General features: G+C 41.0%; 1 protein-coding gene across 3 annotated transcripts in view; it reads left to right on the forward strand.

Moving 5' to 3' along the window:
• PIK3C2G (phosphatidylinositol-4-phosphate 3-kinase catalytic subunit type 2 gamma) overlaps positions 1–19,472 on the forward strand; it is a 194,110-nt gene that overhangs the window by 153,096 nt on the left and 21,542 nt on the right. For all 3 annotated transcript variants that reach the window (XM_042050268.1, XM_042050269.1, XM_042050267.1), the window contains 3 exons: positions 1,784–1,892; positions 9,940–10,015; positions 17,153–17,247. In XM_042050268.1, the coding sequence (XP_041906202.1) occupies positions 1,784–1,892; positions 9,940–10,015; positions 17,153–17,247 (280 nt within the window). The remainder of the gene's footprint in view (positions 1–1,783; positions 1,893–9,939; positions 10,016–17,152; positions 17,248–19,472) is intronic.

The following is a 19,472-nucleotide window of genomic DNA, read 5'->3' on the forward strand; positions in this document are numbered from 1 at the left end:
ACGGGCAAGGCCGCTTTCAGCCACAGACACGATTCAGCAAAAGCACAAAGGCTTTTACAAGAAGGGTTCAGTGCTGCCACAAGGTTCGTGTTGTCCCTCACTCCAGCTGTTATTGGTGCTATCAATCAGCAGTTTCTCTGTCCTCTGTTTGGCCACTGTGCTTCGGATGCATCTTCTGAGGGCCTGCATTTTCCAGCCAGAGCCCTCTCTTTGTGTTACACAGACTAATTCACTTTAAGCTGCTTCCAAACAGTTCTTCTCTCCCATCCCTTGAAAGAAGTCCTTTTGTGCCTCAGAACATTCACAGGCTATCTCTGTGTGCCAGATGACCTGGGCTCTATTTTTAGCTGTGCTGTTCACATATGTCATGGTCCTGGGTCATGTCACTCTTCCCTCCCTGTTATGTGTCCTGCCACTGTGATTTGGTGAGGGAAGAGTCCAGTGCCACGGGCAGGAATCATCAAAAGTTCATACATATATGCAGCATGCTGATGTCATCCTGGTCCCTCGCTGGTTTCGTTGCAAACTACGTTACATCAGCCCTGAGTTTTTCCCTACAGGATTTTCCAGCTGCCTTTCTGCAGGCTGGCTGAGTGTGCCTTTCCAGTGTATCACAAACTAGACAGCTCCTTCGTCTGAGCCCGTCAGATACCTGTTGAGATCTAGTGGATAAAAAAGCTCATAGCAGAAAAAAAAGAGGTTTGTAAACAAGACACACTTGACTATTTACAGTGGTGGCAGGGGGAGTTGAAATACAACCAGATGAAAACTTCTACTTTTCTCTGTCTCATGCGTTAGAGGACATAAAGCATAATGTTAATTATGCATCCTGCTATTAGCAATCCGTATCACAAAACCCATTACGTGCAATTTAGCACAGATAGCTTTTCTAATGCTCCTTCAGCCTGAGAGATAAATAACCTTTGTCAGGGCAAGGTTAATATAAATTGATCATGTGTGTTGTTAAAACTCTAACCTTTTGACTGATCTAATATGCATGGTCTCTAAAATGCAAAGATGATTCAAGTAAAGAAATGGGAGGTTTTGACATTTTCAACCACCAAAGTATTTGAAGATTGACATAAGGCCATTCTATGCATGTGTGATTTATTTACTAACCCAAAACTAAATTCATCTTAATAAAAATTCAGCAAGAGCATTACTTGTGCTATTTTTATTGTTACCGCTTTTGTTGGGATTGATTTTGTTACTATGAAGATAGTTTGTTTTCATTTATTATTTTTAATATGCTAGTCCCTGAAATTAGATATGAGATCAGGGATTGACTCTGGAAACCTTATCTACACTCTAAATAGCTGAGGTAAAAATGCAAGCAATGATATATTCATCAAATGTCACATTGTTGCTGTAAGGCTTTGGTGCTCAATGTTCTGTGGTAAGGATATGTCAACTCTGGGCTGCAATCAGAGATCTGTTGTGCAAAAAGGCAGTGTTTTCTTGGGATCATAAAGGGACAATTATTTAGATATATTTAGAAACCATAAAATGCAAAGGAGTGTCTTTTAAGATTTTTTTATTTATTTACATAATTTTTAATTAATTATTTAGAGAGAAAAAGTGCTTCAGTATGAGACAATTTACTAGCAAATTATTAGAAGAAACTGAGTCAGGGGCTAAAAAATCCTCTGGACCCTGCACACATCCGTTCCCTTACCTGCAAAACCTCTCAGGAAGTCTTGTCTTTCTTCCGTTAAGTAGAGCTGGAAATATTTTCAGCAAATACAGTCCAAGAGTTATGCTTACGAATATTCTTCTTTTGCAGGTTTCCCCATTCATGGCATTTACCTTTTACGGATCTTGAACACAAAAGAGTGAAGGATTTGAATCTCTATCTGAAGCAGCTATTAAGTGGCTCCAGGAAACTGGCTAATGTGAGCAATTCCAGTATTTCTTTTATTTGCACATGACTTCTAGCAGCATTTTACCAAAAGATTCAGGAAATTTTCCATTGCCTGTTTTAGGAAAAAAAAAAAAAAATACATAAGTGACATATCTTGTAATGATGCATTTTGGGATGGAGCCATTGCAGCATTCATCAAAACTTAAGACAAGGACAAGTATGACTGAGAAATAGTTCATCAGACCTAGCAGGGCATTTTTCAGAAAAACTTTTCTTCTTTTGCTGCCATCGAAAAATAGTGATTCACTGAATTTTTGACAGTAAGGAGTAGGTTCTGAGGAATGTAATGTCTAAAAAAAGAAGTAAGCTTTGAAATATTGAAAAGTCTGATTTTGACAGTTGTTAAATGAAAAGTTCCATCCTTTCAGCCCAGAAATACCCATTTCAAAATGCACCTAACAGGTAGAAGAAACAGTTTTGCAAACATAAGACCTAACCCAGAATGTTTCAATAATATCAGAATGGTACATTTGTGTCCATTAAAATTGGTGTTTTCACATTTGTTTTATTCATTATTTTTTTCTGAGGTTTGAGGTTCTCCTCCTGTTTAAAAATGGAAAGCCAAAATGGTAACAAACATGGACTTTTCATTGTCTGGGGCAGGACAAAGCTTTGTGCACCTCAGCAGCAAAAAAGCCGGAGCTGAGAGCAGCAAAGGGGCCATGGGCACCCTGGGAAGATGTTAAATCATGATGCTGCAGAAGCTGAATGGTCAATTACTGACAGTGACACCAGGGTCTGAGAGAAAGGAGCATCCTCCAGCGAGCAGCCTTTGTCAGGAAAGCTGTCAGGCAGGGAAAAAATGGTGTTTTACATTAGACCCCAGGCTTACACAGAGGCTTAGTAAATTCAAGTGAGTCAAGGCACGAGCTCGTGCTTGACCCTGCTGTTTCACTGTTGGCACATTCTGCAGCAGAGCTTGGACCTCTGCCACGTGAGCCATGTCCTGTCCCATGGCCTCAGGGCCACAGCACAAACTGGGGATGCTTTGGTTTAATGGTATGGACAGCCAAAAGAGGGTATGAGAGGATGTTTGTTCTCCAAAATCTCAAACAACTTGCAGGAAGAAAATAAAAAAAGTTTGCTGCCTAACTATATAACTTTCCCAGCTGTGACTTTGTAATGGAGATTAAAGAGGAAATTGTCCATATGCAAGACAAACAGGAGTTATCTTATTAATATGAATATAAATTCTGAGCCCTGAGTTGAAATTGAAAAGATTTCCAAATAGGATAAAAATCTTTTTGTCTCACAGAGTTACAGTTAATTTGGTGTGAACAGCTGACTTGGGTACTTGGTTCCCTTGACTCACACTGGGAAATAATCTGCTCAAGTTTGGGTTGATTGTTGTGCAATTAAAACACAAGAAGTTTCACCTCAACTTGAGGAAGAACCTTTTTACACTGAGGGTGGCAGAGCACTGAACAGCTGCCCAGGGAGGTCGTGGAGTCTCCCTCTGTGGAGGCATTCCGAGCCCACCTGGACATGTTCCTGTGTCACCTGCTGCCAGTGACCCTGCTGTGGCAGTGGGATTGGACTGGGTGATCTCCAGAGGTCCATTCCAACCCTAAGGGTTCTGTGATTCCTTTCTGACCTCACGTTAGGGCCATGGGTTTATTTTACATTAGCTCCTTTTGGTCACAGCTGAGGAAAAGCTGATCTAAGCCCATGACCTAGAAATGAAGAGCTCAGTATCTTCTGCTGTGCTCTGGGCTGCTGGAAGGTACACGGATTTTCAAGTTGGGCCAAACACTGCTGTGCAGAAGCCTGATCTACAGCTGAAAAATTAGACTGCTTAAAGCCCTGGGATAGTCATAAAAACATTTCCCGGTCGTGCACAGGAGCTCTGCTGTGCCTCCCGCTCCGTGGGTTAGTGCCCAGCCAGAGCAGGCTGCCTGGCAATGGGCTTCCCAGTGCCCTTGCTCCTCCCTTCATGGGCCTGCAGCACACACCCCTGGAGCTGGGGACATCCTCCCAGCACTGGAACACAACCATGACTGAGGTGTTCGCAGGTAACTCTGGACAGATCTGCTTGGGGACAGACACTGCTGTGGCTCTGAGTCAGCCCAGGGGGGCAATTTTCCAGGCTGGAGGGCTGAACCATGAGGAGAAGAAATCAGTTTTGTACCTGTGGGGGCTGTGCTGCTACTGGTGTGCTGGACTTGGAGGGCAAGGGGTAACAAACGGAGTAATGAGCAGATTGTTTCCATCTGTAAAGTGCTGCTGCATGTGGGAAATCATCTTGCTTACCCCCATGCAGCTAACCTGCAGTTCTGGATGATAACCTTTAAAGTTATTGATACTCCACAAACATTGAATCATTATTTTTACTTCAATATGCTTCTCCTGCTGGGAGATGGGAGAAATTTAGAAAATACTGACATGTTCTGACCCACTTAGAACAAGGAGAGCAGTTGGTGGGTAATTTCCTTTGTATTCCCTTCTTTTTTACTTTTCACTTTGGTATGAGTCTTTTAAAATATCATGGTGTCATCTTGGCTGTAGTCTGAGCAGAAAGCCAAGCTAGGAGGCTTTCTTGATAAAAATAAATACAATTATTTTGTCCCTTCTTGTGCTTATGACAACTTTGCAGTCAAATTTGTCCTTTTTCTCAAATTGTTAGAGAGCCTGGCTGAAACCATTTAGTGAGTTGTCAGTTCTCAAGCACTGTCAAACTGTCATTCCTATGAAATAGTAAAACTATGTAGGAATAAATAATTAATTCAATTAATTCATAAATTTGTGAAGAAATCTAGAAGGAACAGATTCCAGGAGAACAGAATTCCTTTTACTTTCTCGCTACAGTCATTTCTTTATGCTGAATTCTAATAGCTGTAATGTATTGTAGCTGCAGAGTAGGCTGGAGTATTGTCTGAGATAGAGAGAAGAGCTTTTATTTCATTAAAAAATACCATTGTAACACTTGTAATCACTGTAAACACATTACCCTAAGTGACTATGCGCCATTTTCTGCTCTGAAGAATTTAGTCCAGTCCACACAGGACTGACTACATGCTTGGTTCTACCAATCAAGTAATTATAAATCCTAGAAATGAAGAAAGAATCAGATTACATCCAAATTCCTTCCTCAGTCGTGCCTTAGGTGTAAGTCCAGACTGAGTTCTGATGATGAAAATTTTATTATAATTTAGAGTAGGTCAGAATGTCACTGACCTTTTCTGCTAAATGGTTGGAACAAAGGAGGAGAGGTGGAAAACAGCTGCCTTCTTATTTGCACTGGAGCTCAAATGGAATTAAATGTTTCTTCAAACCCTTCTTTGATGAGCAGAAACTTCTTCTTTCTCTATGTCTGAATTTTAGTGCCAGATCCAATAAATGCAGAAACATCAGTTGATGGAGATATTTGTTCTTGGACCAGTTTAAATGCTTAAACTTGCTCATGCCCATCCCTATTCAAGGCATTTTTTTTAAGTCTGTGGTTTACTTTAAGCACAAACCTCACTTAGTTACTTTCATTGAAGAATTGCCTGGAATGGGAGTCCTTTCTGAAATTCAGGTTAGCACTGTTATAAATAACTCCTCCACCAGACTGTGTTCATGAACAACAAGCTGCATTCATTACATCAATCACTGACATGCAGAAGTTGATGCACCTTCATTGTCATACTGAGTCAAGTAGAACAGGATGAAAAATGGGTTTCGGCGTCCTTTTTTAAAAAATTTCATTCTACTTGTCCCAAACCAGTGTCAATATTTCTGATCACAGCGAAGGAACATTTAGGTTTGAGCCAGCTGCACCATTGCTGACTGACTCATCATCTGCATACACTGAAATACCTGAGTTTTCTAGATCTGCAGGGTAAAATTCTCAGCACTCTTCAGAAACTTTGAGTTTTGCTCCATTAAATGGCAAAACAACCAAGTGATGTCACCAATAAGAGGTGAAGCACCAAGGAACAATGAACTGAAGGTGGGTGACATGGAAGATGACAAAAACATATGTTCTCAAAGCATAAAGAATCTGTGACAAAAGACAGCTGCTGCTGACCCATGTCATATTTTTCTGTGTTTCACTCAACTCCAACTGAGCAATGGGCTGAATGGAGACTGCAGCCCAAATCTCATCATACAAATTAGGGCTGCCCTAGTGGCTCGTGATTTTATGGCTGTGTTGTAGGAGGGTTGTACACTGCCTGGGGACACAAAAGCAAGGTAAGGCTCCATTAATTAAGTCTGTGACAAATACAAAAGTAAGTTCAGGTGCACAGTAGGCTGATCATTAAAAAAAAATATAGTGTCTTTTGGGATTTGAGTCTATAAAGATTTTCGAAGTATCCAAATTAACTGAGGACTTTGGGGGTGAGGATAAACCTTGTGCACACAGGTAAGCAAACAGTGATGGTGTTTCAGCTGTGGATAGGTTCTATAAACAGCTTTATGGTGACTTACAGGCTTTGTAAAAGGACTTTAAAGAGGATGTAAATGGAAATGATTGTAAATTATGTTCACTCATTTTCAAGCACACAGTAAAAACCAGGACCACAGCATTGTTCTAGGGTGACTAATATTTCACACTGTAAAAGTAATCAAGTTTGATAAGAGCTTCCCATATTTCATTTCTACTTTATTCACTGGTGCTCCTTGGGACTTGCAGAGATGAGAAAAAAGCCCCACATGCCTGTATGGGGTACATACCATGAGTGTACAAAGTGCTCCCAGGGTACATGGGTCCCTTGAACTCCCACCACTCCCATATTCCTGCGGTGAGGCATCCAGCAGAGCCAAAATGGGGAGAGTTCAAAGTCCTCTCTCTTCCTCTGTCCTTTCCTGAAGTCGCAGCAGCTGCACCAAGGTCAGCTTTTTCTGGTTTCTTTCTTTCCTGCTGATTCTCCATCCTGTTAAAGTGTAACAGGCGCATGGGTGTTCTCTGACCCCAAATCTACTCTAGCACAGCTGAAAAGAAAGCTGAAAGCGGAGGGGAGGCTGCTTTTCTTTCTATCGAAATTAAATCTGGCTTGAAATCTGGCTGTGTTTCACAAACTGCAGAGTGCTTTTCTAGTTAGTCACTGAAGGAGAGCAGTAGACAAATTCGACCATGCTGCAGTGATGCAGGGCTGTGCCAGCCCCCCAAGGCCACTGAAATATTTTATTTCGGTTGTATCCTAGTGCAAGTAAAGGTGGAATTTGTCCCTTTTGAATTTAATGGCTGAAAAATATCTCTGAGTTCTAGCCAGACTGACCGTACATACCTGTTTGCTCCTGATCAGGCTAATATGTTGAGTGACCTGCAAAAATATCAGAATTACCTATTGAAGATTATTGTCTTATTAGGTAAGAACAGATAAAACGATAGGAGGATTTCCTAAGAATCCCTAAGTGTGCAGTATTTTAGGGAATTTTTGCGTGCCGATTTAAAGGTAAGAATTCCAGGAGGAAAAGGGTGAGTGAGCACTTGTGGTCATCCTCAGTGCCTTCCTTTCTGCCAAGACCATCACAGGGTCTCTGAGATTCCCACCCAGAGTCTCTTCTGTGTAACAAAAATTGCTGGGTTAGAAATGGACTCTCTCCACCTTAAAACAGCTCAAACATGTGTTCAAAGCTCTGCTAGACCTGTTTCTATTTAGCAGTGTACCTAGGTGCAGGCTTAATTCTGTGCCTCAGTCGCATGAACTGGGCTCCAACTGATGGAGGTCTCATAGATTTAGGAATCACCTAAAAGTTCAGTGTGTTTTTTTTGGAGGTCTGCTGACAAAGGGGGAACTTAATAAGGTACTTACACATTTTCTGGTGGAAATCTAAGTGGTGGGGTCCTGCAGCAGGCAGATTAGCACAGGTCAGGGGGAAATTGCTGTCCTTTAAATAACAGTGAGCAAAATGCTTATCTCCACAAACACCCAAGAGACACCTCCCCACTGCTTTTGAAGCACTTTGCCGTGGACAATCTGCTGCATCTGCTCCTGCCACATGATCTGTTCCATCAGGTTTTTGCATTCCTTCTGCCAGGATCAGCCTTGCTGCTTCCCCACAGGCTTCGGTACCCATTGAGCATGATGGGCACACAGGCCAGGAAAGCTTTGCCATCAGCTGTGGCACCAGCAGGGTTCATGCCTGTCCTGTTCATGCCTGCTCTAAGTTCTGCATGGCTCCACTTCTGTACTTAAACCAAAAGTCATTTTTTTCAGTGTTCGCTCCTTTAGAATGAGATTTTGGAATTATTGCCTGAAACATCTTTGCACCTCGTGTTTACAAACCTCTTGGTTCCTGCGTTTCCATTTGTTGCAGAAAGAGTAGGTGGAGAGGAAGCAGAAAGAACACCGAGCTGCTCAGTGTGGAATTTTTTCTCTTTCAAGTCAGTTTGTGTATCTTTATTTCCACCTCCTGCCTACTTCTCTCAAGATCTTTGAACTCATAGGGCTACTTAAGTTTCTCTGCTTATTTTCATGCTGTCAAATAAAGGCCGGGCTGCCAAAAATATACTCTCAACCCTGGAGATTTCCTGCACTTGGGACTTGTGCTGAAAGAGCGAGTGAAGGTTCTTTAGGGAATAACTCAGCTGTTTAAAGCTACTGGAAGCTGTGGCAGGTGTATGGGCTTTCCCCTGTAAGCTGTCTTCATCAGATGAGAGAATAATTACTCATGCTCAGTACAGACAGGTGTATTGGCAGTCCACTGCTAATAACTTAAGGATCCATCACTCAATTCAAGGAAAACAATTATGTTGGTTTCTCTTTCTTCTCTTTTTTTTTTTTTCTCCCCTGATTTTTCTTTTAAAGAAAATATCAGTATGGAAGGAAAAACTTCAAACAGTAGAGTGAAAAATGAAAGGCAACTGTTAAAATAAATCCAGATTGCTAAATCTTATCTCTCCACTGAACATACACATCTGTTCCTCTGTCTGCTGTATGCTGTAAGCACGTGTTAACTCCTCTCTAGCTGTTTTTGTCACTATCCTCTTCCTTTTCTTTTTCCTTGCACAAATTATGCTACAACTTGTCAAATTGAAACAACACAAATACTACAAGAAGTACATCTTGCTGATAAGAGACGCGTTATTTTCCTCTGGCTGGAAAAAAACAATGGTGATATTTTAATGCTGGAATCTGAAAAGTCTCTTGTTCTATCCATTCATTACAGTGTCAGTCCAAGTAACATCAGCACGAATGTAATAATCCTAACCATCTTAAAGAGTGGCCATTCTGAAATATGGCTTTATGAAAAGCTAATAAAATGCAATTACTGTCCAGCTTTGATTCAGGCTCATAAGAGTCCATTTAAGAATTCACGTTTTTATTACCTTGCAAAATACTGAAATCTGGGGATTTGGTTTATTGTTTTAATTCTCTCCAGCTGAATGTAACTACCTGTTATATATGTTCACTAGAGCAGCACAGGTCAGTACATAAAAATAAAAGTTATAGCAGTACATAAGGCGGATTACTCTTTTAAACAGGATGGTGAAATATGATCATGCCTTTCTCTCCCTGTGGGTTTCTGGTAGGATTTAACTTTGTATGGAGCTTTTCAGTGTGAGTGTCCATTAAGCTGCCGTGGGAGGGAGGTTTGTACAATATCTGAGCCTCGGGGAGGCACACACGAGGTCAGGTACTTGGGGTCAGTCCCGTGCCAAGGGCAAGTTTCCTGCTGACTACACAGCTCTAAGTAAAGACGGGCTCCTGCTTTTGTTTCACAGATGGGCTGCTCTGTCAAAGTACTTGCAGCTGCTAATGCAAATATTGAGCTACTGGAGATCAAGCAAGAGCACAAATCTCTGGCCCCCACAGCTTGCTGCTGTCTGGAAGTGTGTTGACAGAAAGGGGCCAGGTAGGCACCAATGCAGCATCCCTGAGACAGTGCTAAAGGGCACCATCATCCTCCCAGTGCCTGAGCAGAAGCCATTCCCCAGATTCCTTGCCCATGATCATAGGGGAAAAGCTCCCTTTCATTGCTAACTCTAATATATGCAATAAAAAATTACCAGCAAGCTTCTTGGAGGGGAATGATACAAGGAACAAAGCACAACAAATGATATTACCTACAGTATTTGTATTCTCTTTCAGAATGAGCTAGTACTCAGCTTCTTCCTCAATTGGTCCAAAAATACCTTGACAGAAGATTCATCATCTCTGACCTTAGGTATGTGTATTACCAATCTTATTTCTTTTCTGAGAAATTATAATCCTTGATAATATTATGCAATAAAGTGTTTAGATGGTTTGGATGTTTTTAGGATATAAGGATACCAACAAATAATTCCTGATTTCTCAAGGTCTCTGAAAATGTGTTACTAATGTCACCTGTAGATTTCTTTCTCTTTGACATATTCCCTTCAGCCTTGCTTCATTTCTTTTTGAATAAACATGCTCATATGCAAAGCAAAAGTTTATTTACACAAACTGTGGCAGATTTCTTGTTTTACAAAACAAAATATTCAAAGATTTTGGAGGAAAGGATCTGAGTCATGACAAAGCACAATGTGTGCTCGCACAAGCAAAGAAAATCAGGGGTGACTTCTAAAGTAATTTTCACAATGAGGGGAGCAGGTAAATAACAGAACATTATGTTAATGCTTAGGCATACATTATTAATGACTGTGGTAATTCACTTCTTGCTAAATGAGATGCTGCACTGTTCCCTTAGCCTATCTAAATACTTAACCCATTTTCCCCTTCTGTCCAGCACCTAATTTAATCTAATTTCTGACATTACAGAGTCAAAAGCATAAACCATAAAAGGTAAACTCTGAATGTTTATTGTCTTCCACTCCCTTAGTTCTGCACTGATAATAATCTTATGTACTCAGTTTTTAGGCAAAATAAAATCTTATGAAAGTGTCTGCAGCTGCACTCTGCATCACAACAATTCAGCTGGTTGTTATGCGCTCCAAGTGATAGGACAGTTTCCAAGATCATCAGTTTTCCACATTTCAGAAAGGATTGTATCTCTGCATATTTAATTTGAGTGTCCATTAAGTTAATTTAATCTCTCTGCAGACAGAGGTTTCATTATCTCTTTTGCTGGGACCATTTCTTTTAATCCATCAGACAAAATAAATCCCATTCTGGCTTCTCTGCCTTTGGAAGTGTCTCCCTGTGCAGAGTTTATTTGATTAGGCATGCCATTATCATATTAAACCCATTATGACTATTGAAAATTACTAATGGTTGCTCTAACTTTTACAAAGGATCAAGGAGATAATGCAAAGATGTCCTAAGTGTTAGGCATGTGCAGTATGGGTCCATGGTCTGCCTCTCTGTAGGTGCCTTTAAGCAAAGATACAGATGTGAGAGTGAGCTGAGGCACAAGGCAGTTAAAGTCCCAGAATAATTTTTATATGTCACTAATATTCAGGTGCCTAATTATTACAGAGAATCTGGGTGTAAAAGTTTTATACAAAATCATAAAATGAATCTATAATAAAATTGAGAAAGAACTTGCAACATCATAATTCCTGCAGTGGTGTCCTGAGCCAGTATAGTCTGAAGGATGAGCCATCTATTTTTGTTGTCAGTGGCAGCAAAATCAAGGAAGAGAATGAAGAAACAGAAGCAAAAATGTGGTTAGTGGGTGTTTGATGAAAGCTGTGTGACAGGTAACCCAATCTGCTCCTCACTATGTAGTTAGTGGTGGTGAGGGTCACAACATGGTCGGGGAAGATTAATGTGTCTCTGGCCTTGAGCAGTGAGGTTACAGGGGGATTCATTTTTTCCTTTTCAAGAACTCCTCCTTTTAAAGTTTGGGTCCTTCACTTCTAGACTTAAGGCAAAACCTTTGTTTAACACAGGGGAGAATAACAACCGAAACCCAAACCACAAACAAAAGCAGCTCTCTTTAGCCTAGAAAATTGATCACTATCATTTAACTGCTAAACTAGCAGTAGCACAAAAGGTCCAAACAGTGAGTTCAGACCTGGTACAAACAGAGAACAAGAATCCTGGGCTGAGTTGCTCTGGATACCGCACCACTCAGGGTGAGCTGTGGAAGCAGGTGAGCTCAGCTCTCAGGAGATCTGCCATGCATGTGCTAATTGCCCACTTGAGAAACACATTGAAACATACGTATTGCAGAGATGTTTTTCTACTCTTCACCTCGACTTTGGAGTTAGGCTGCTGCCATGCCCCAGTGAGCTCGCTGAAGTCTTTGTTCCATGGCATTCTGCACACTGCTGGCATCCAGGGGAGACACCAGTCCAGCTAAGGCAGGAGGTGTCCGGTCATGCCAAGGTGCCAGGTAGCAAACCAGGAGTGGCCCTGGAGGTTCTTGCTGGCTGAGAGTGCCCAGAAACACTCTTGGTTTGAAGGTAAACTCTGCAGTAATGCCATAGTCAGTCTGGGGAGGAGTTAAGTTCACTGAGCCTGCTGGAAAGAGGTGGTTGCCATGAAAAAAAGTACATTTTCCCCCCACAAATTTCATTGCTTTCTGAGGTTGTAGGGGTCTTAATATTTGTCTGTTTTGAGAAATAACTCAAGTTTATGGCCTGTAGCTTTCCATGGATCTGGTAAATTCTCTCTCAAGCAAAAAAATCATCTGTCTCTTTGTTAGGATCAATACGAAATAAGGTTAATGCCCAATAGGATCAGGTTATGAATTTTGATCAAACCAGGATCTTTCTCTTACACTGCTTTAATTTATAAATGTTGTAGGTAATTACACTTACTAAAGTAAAATAAGTATTAAAATTTATGAATTTGTACTCTGCTCCCAGCAATAGAAAGATTAGAAATCAGTGTTAAATTTACTTGACATGAATACTGAATCAGTACTCCCAGTGAGGTGAATTCTGAATTATCCTGAATATTGTCAGCATTTCATTATACCAAGCTCGCTACAAGGCAGTGAGAGCAGATATCAGGAATGATTTCACAATCAGACTTTTATAAAGGCTCTTTAAAAAAGGAAGGAAGAAAGAAAAATCATCAAAAATATTTTTATATCTAGCTTGTTTATTTTCCTTCTCTCGAGTTTATATCTCCTGAAAGTATTAATAATTCTGACTGTTTGGGTTCTGCTATGGACTAGAACACTGTACAGCCCAGCCCCAGTTCTGGCATGTTTAATTAGTGCTCCATGTGTTTATATGAGCCTCTGTCCTTGAGGTGCAGTAGGGGAACAGGTTCTGTGTCCTTCTGAAGGGAGATCCAGGTTTCCAGGAAGATTGTATTATGGTATTCCCCTCCGTGCAGAACCACAAGTAGTCCCTGGGGAGAATAAGGCTCTCTTGCTCACGTCCCATAATGTTTTGATCTTCTGAAGCTGCTCACTCTTGATGTGAAGCTTTTGCCACAAGTTGCCTTCCTGATTTAGTCACATTTACCCATAAGCAGCTCTGGTTGGCTTGGAGGACTAAGGCACCGAGACAGTCGGTGTATTTAGAGCTGACTGTACGAAGTCAGATACTTTAGAGGCTGTAACTAAAGCAGGCAGATGGTTGGCTTGGGGCATTCAACCCCAGCCCTGGAACACCAAACAGGTTCCAGTGCTCTTTGATGCCAGATGTCAAAACAGGCTGTCACCAAGAAGAAAGGTCTAAGAAAAACCGGAGAGTGCAGAATACAGAATAATACTGAGCTCCCTGATGGCAGTGGGCTGACGCTTAGTTAATTAGTTTCCTCACATTGCTTTGCAGTCCGCGTGTGAAATGCAATGCGTTATTAAATTACAGTTTCCCTATTGATTTTGTCAGTAGCATCTTCCTCACCATTGGTATTTCTCAAATGTTGTGCACAGTGTAAATGTTGTGCAGAGCTTGTTTTAAGATGCTGCTAAGGAAAAAGTTGTACAAATGGTAGAACATGGAGGTGGTAGTTCTCCAGCGTGCCAGAAAAGACCATCTCGATGAAGCAAAGAACTGCATACTTGACTACTGTGACAAGCATTCCACCTTCAGTAGAAATCCGAATGCTAATTGCCTTCATTTCTTGGTTTGAAAAGACAAAAGGACCCACCGTTTTCTCATGTTTATGTTCCTTGACAAGAGATTATGAACTGGCACTGTTTGGGGTTTTCTGTAGTAGCATTGGTGGCTGACTTTCACGCCTGGGATACATGACACAAATCAGATAGGAAAAACCTACAAGTGCTCCAGGGTCCTCATTTGGTATTTGACAGCTTTTGCATCGACACCAGTGAGTGAAGAAGCCATCCCTGGGGGGAACTCTTGCTTCAGCCGTAGCCAGAGCAAGTTTGTCTTGTACCTGCAACAGAACAGCACTTGGTCCTTGTCTAAAATGAGCTGCAAGTAGAGCATGACACTTTGCAAAAATGCAGAGCCTGAGCTCAAGTCCATCTGCCCAAGCTGGATAGATTGGAAGTAATTATTGGACGTGTATTCTATTATCATTTGAAGCTAAAATCACCTGGACTTCAAAGAGGCTATGATCTAGCACAGAGTGTGGGAAAACCAAAAATGTACCAGCTGAGTGTAGCTAACAGTAACTGGGTTTTATTGTGAAATATAAGCAATAGAGGTCTCTTCCATGTTTATCAGATTTCCCACGCTCTGTTACTTTTTATTTCCCTTCCTTTTATTTTTTTTTCCATTAGTACTTAATTTATCGCTTAGTAAGAGCTAATATTTTAGTAATATTCATGCCCATAGTGTGTGTTTCAGACCTCATTTTGCATATTGAATTAGAAATGCATTTTCCCTTCCTTCCTTTCTTTTTTTTTTTTTTTTGTTAGAAACTTATTTGCATTTCTTACTTTCAAGGGAAAAAAAAACAAAAACAACTCCCACAGAGAAATTCCTTCACTGGATATAAGCACCACACTTTAAAAATTAATGAAAAAAAAGGCACAGGTAGCGCTGGTAGGAAAGGGAAGGCACGGTGAGCAGCTGGATTCTGATGATGTAATTTAACCTCTGAAATCTGTTGCTCTTGCTAAACCACTCATGATGACTCACTGCAATTCACCAAATTAACAGAGCCCCACAAGTGAATTGTGCCCTTATGTTAAAACAGAGCTGCCCTTGTGTTACACGGTGTGTAATAGTCTAGAATTCTACATTTCCTGTTGCAAATTCAAGGCAAAAGGACTCACAGCTTTAAAAAACGAAAGGTAAAGTGGTTTTGCATGAAAAAAAAAAGAGGAATTGAATTTTATGGGCTTCTTCTTACCCTGGAAAAAACTCAGCATTGTCTGGTTCACAGAGTTTTCATCCCCTGTCCCTCCCTGTTCCTATTTGCATACCACAAGAAATGAAATAAGGTACAGTCTTGCCAAGTGATTTGTCAAAGTTCATAAGGGAGAATAACAAATGAAGAACTGCTACTCAGTCTTCTAAGTCCCAGCTTAGTGATTTCTTCCTGAGATTTCAATTCTTCAAGAGTGTTTCAGGCCCTTCTCTAATTAGGATGTGATTAAAAATGTATTTTTGTAGTCTCTAAAGGGGAGAAATTAGAGATGGATTCATATTCTGAAATTCCATTCCAAACATCATAAACTCAGTAGTGTTGGTATCCAAGCTGCCTGGAAAAATTATATTATGGCAGTTGCATGTAAACACAGTGTTATTTCTAATTCATTTGAGTTCCCTTCCTTAGGATAAATGGCAATTACACTGGCTCTCTGGCTGTCAGCAGTACATGACAGCACTGTCATTGTGTCTGCTTGGCAGTTATTTTAATGTCTTCACTCCAGAGGTTACACATTTGGTTTCTTCAGAAAAATACACCCAACGTGGCTTATTCATTATAGCATCCCCTGTGCTGCCTCCTCTGCTGAGCAACAGAGGAAAGCCTGAGCAGAGGGAGTTGGATTTCTTCCTCCTACAACCCTGCCTGTAAGAGCTCTGGGGCACGTGTGGCGAGGAGAGGGCAAGAGTGAGACAGGGAGTGCCCAGGTGTCTTCTGAGGCTGAAAGGGACACATGGGAACCCTCCTGCTACCAAGAACAGTTGTGATACTGCCTAAAACCTCCTGTAGTAGCGCATAACCCTGCTGTGTGATGGCTGTTCTGTCATTCTCATCCTTGCCCATTGCTCCTGCTTCTCAGAAGATGTGTTTCTATTTAAAGAATTAATTACCACTCTATTGTCTTGTCTTGTGTTGTTATGTCACCCTGACATGGGTTTAGGGCTGGTGTGTCAGTGGCAGATCCCAGGGTGCAGGAAGGAGAGCAGGACTTCTCTGTCCGAGATCTCAAGCTCAGCTTCCTCTCTAATGGGAGGCGAGAGGGCAGAGCCCAGCTCATGAGACATCCTTGTTTTGTTGTAAGCTTAGGTCAGGACTGAGTCCTTACTTTTTCAGGTATCTTAGTGGTTGTAATACATCTTTGGTCTAATTAAATGAAGCCCTGTTTGCCTGAGTAAAACCAGGCAACTTTCACGCAGGCAGTGTCTGGGCTGTCTTTGATGGTGAGCAGGTGATGCAAAATGGCTCAAGTCCAGCTCCTGACCCACTGCTCAGGTGAAACACTGCAAAATAAGGATGTCAGATAGATAGTGAGGAGAGTTTGTGCTCACCATCACCTGGTTTACTGTGGTAAAAGGCATCTTTTCTCTGTGTGTTTCTTTGCTGTCTCTGCAGGGGCAGGTAAACCACATTACTTACCCAGCTTAAAGGACACACCCTTTTGGCAGTGAGAACAGCGGGCTCAGTGCCCCCAGCAGAGAGATGGAACAGGATTTGCTTAGTCATTTCTTCCACATTATGAGACTGATTCTTCTTGCCTGGAAAATGAAAAATGTTTTTTTCAGTGGGAATTGAATCAGACACTTTAAGTGCATCTTAGTAGAAAAATCTATGAAAGCAATGGGTTGCATGAAAACCAGCCTGGAACAGAAAAATACAGAATGAGGAAGGGAAAATTTATATATGGGGTTGTTTCTCTTATTTGTTTTGGAACTGGTCAGGAAACTTGTTCTTTTTTCCTTCTTTCCTTTTTGTTCTTTCTCTTGGGAACTGAGAAAAAAAAATCCAGTGTTTTAACCAGGCAGGAGAACTGCAACAATAGTGAATAGTGTCATCAGTGACTGCCAAAAAAACCACCCCAATTATTTGTCACTCAAGCATAAATTTCCCACTGAATTTCAGATTGATGGCAATTAGTAAACAGAAAATCTCACTGGCAGTTAACAAACAGGAAAGAAAAGGAGCACTGCATGTCAGACCACTTTCTTCCATCACACTCCTTATCCATGTTTTCTAGTTTCGTCCCTGGTTTAAGCACACAGCAGGTTTTTATATGTTAGTTAATGTGTACTTCTATATTTTACAGATCTACTTCCTCTAAGCTGTTACCTAAAAAATCAAACTGTGTGGCCTTTTTTAGGTCCTCAGTCAACTGGCCACATGCCTGGAGTACAATTGGTCATATCCTACGAGAACACCCGTCTGACAATAATGCTGAAACACATGAGGAACATCGTGAGTATTTTTATCAGAATGTAAAACTCGTAAGTCCTTGCATTTGCAGAGCACTGTGAAAACATTAATCTTCAAACAGCCTTTCTGGGATAACTAATTTCAGCTCAAAGTAATGACAGTGCTGTTCAGTCATGATTTAACAATTGCTTTTTTCCTTTGAGCTCACTCAATATGGTTACAGGTGTGAGACAGATACAGAAGCTGGATTTCCTTAATGGCTGCTAATGGCCTTTTCCAAGAAAACCAGTTTTGATACTGTTTTGGCCCTCTCAGCTGACACATTTTGATTGCAGTCAGGCATAAGGCATCATGCAGTAGCATGACTTTTTGCAGCATGTCAGCCTGGCACTATGGATTGATTATCCAGACATTTCTGTCTAGTCCAGCATGACTGTCTATGAAGAGGGAAGAGCTCAGCAGAGGGAGCAGTGGTATATTTTAAGGAGCAGTGTCGTTTGGAGGCGTGCTGCTCAGCTTTGTAACACACTGTCAGGAGGCTGAGAGGTAAATGTTGAGCGTTCCTGGAGCCAGGCTATGGGAGGGGAAGCTGGCAGTGCTCCTGCAGCACAAGGCCGGTGGAATTGGCTGCTGAGGGTGACTCCAGAGATGGAGTTGGGGCTGTGTGCGATCTGTCACTGCAGGAGCGTGTGGGCTGCTGCATAATGAATTCCATGCCTAGATGTGCTCCTGAATTTCCATGGCTCATGTCTCAAGTTATGGCTGTGGCAAGAGAGCCTTTATTTGTTTAGCTAGGGGATTAGAGCATTTATTAACAATTGTGAGTTCTCAGTGCATACTCCATGCCACTTCCATCCCAAACTGGATTGCAATCCCTTTTCCTAAAAGGGGCCAAACTGAGGGGCTTATGTGAGCACCAGCCAGTAATAAAATGAGGCTGATTAATTAATTATGAGGCACATGAGGCTTACATAGCTCTGACTGTTCTCTGCTGGCCACTCCAGCTTCTCATTTGCAATTCAAGCATCTCCATTCTGGTCTATGGCACTCAATACATCTCTGTCCTGAGACTTTCTTTCTGTGTCCTGTGTGCCACTTTGACAGGTGAGATCAGCCTCTGCTGACAGGTCCAATTTATACAAACTTTACCTTCAGGATGTAACACAAGACCCTCTTTATATTTTCTGTTGAGCTTTTTAAATCTAAGTGACTTTGATAAACTTCTGAGAAAGTTCTAATTGGTGGGAGAGGCATATTTAAGTGATTGCCATGCTGATGATGTCATTAAGAGTTCAAGCAGGTGGTGTGGAGATGCACATAAACGATTTGCAGGTATTGGAATTAGTCTTTTTTTCTCCTTCTTTCCATCATTTGAAGTGTGTAGTCTCCTAACTGTGTTCTTAGGAAGTTCCAGCCATCTAATTAAATGAAAGTAAATTACAGCATAGATAGCTGTGTAGTGCAAACATAAAATCCAGGGTTTGGTTTACTTCATTACGGACAGTACAACTTGAAATTACTGTGTTTCTTTTGAAAGTAGGTAACTTAAATCCATCTTAGTCAGTTTGCAGAGAAGTGGTAGAAGCCCCATTCAGCAAGACTAACAATGATTCACAACTTGAAAATAAGGTCATTGTTTTGGCAGCCTAACTTAAGCAATCATATTTTGAAATCCTGGGCTTCCAATTCCTTCCTTCCACCTGGCCATCCATCCGTTGTCACCTGACCTGAAATATGAAATAGTAGTGCTTCAGGGTATTGTGATACTGGACCGCCTTCAGACCAGTAACCTATATAAGGAAGGTTCTTTACCCCATTATTAATCTTCTCAGCTTCCCAGTCATATAAATCAATCTTTCTGATATGCTCTCTTTTCTTTTCCCCTTCCTTTCGTCTTCTTTTTTTTTTGGTTGAGCTGAACAGCAATTTTAAAAGTATGCCAAGATCATATCTTATTCAAGACATGTTAAAGCTATTTCAGGTATACTCAGTCTTTTGCAGAGTCTCACTAATTATATTTTAGTGGTTCATCTGTGCAGAGATTACTTTGCTATCTTGTTTTATTTCATAATTTATAGTAAATTATTTTTGTTCTGCTCTTCCCTATTTAATTTATCTCTATAAAGAGATTTTATGATGTGTTCAGATGTGAAAATAATTGTAGTAGGCCAAATTAATCCCAAATGTAGCTTCACAGAACTGACAGGAATTGTGATAGAGACTTTTGATCCACGTAAATAAATATGATTTAGTATTTGTGTGGGTTT

This window comes from Corvus kubaryi, unplaced genomic scaffold (assembly GCF_017639235.1).
Source record: "Corvus kubaryi isolate FWS band 111438036 unplaced genomic scaffold, C.kubaryi_AGA036_p1.0 72, whole genome shotgun sequence".
NCBI lineage: Eukaryota > Metazoa > Chordata > Aves > Passeriformes > Corvidae > Corvus > Corvus kubaryi.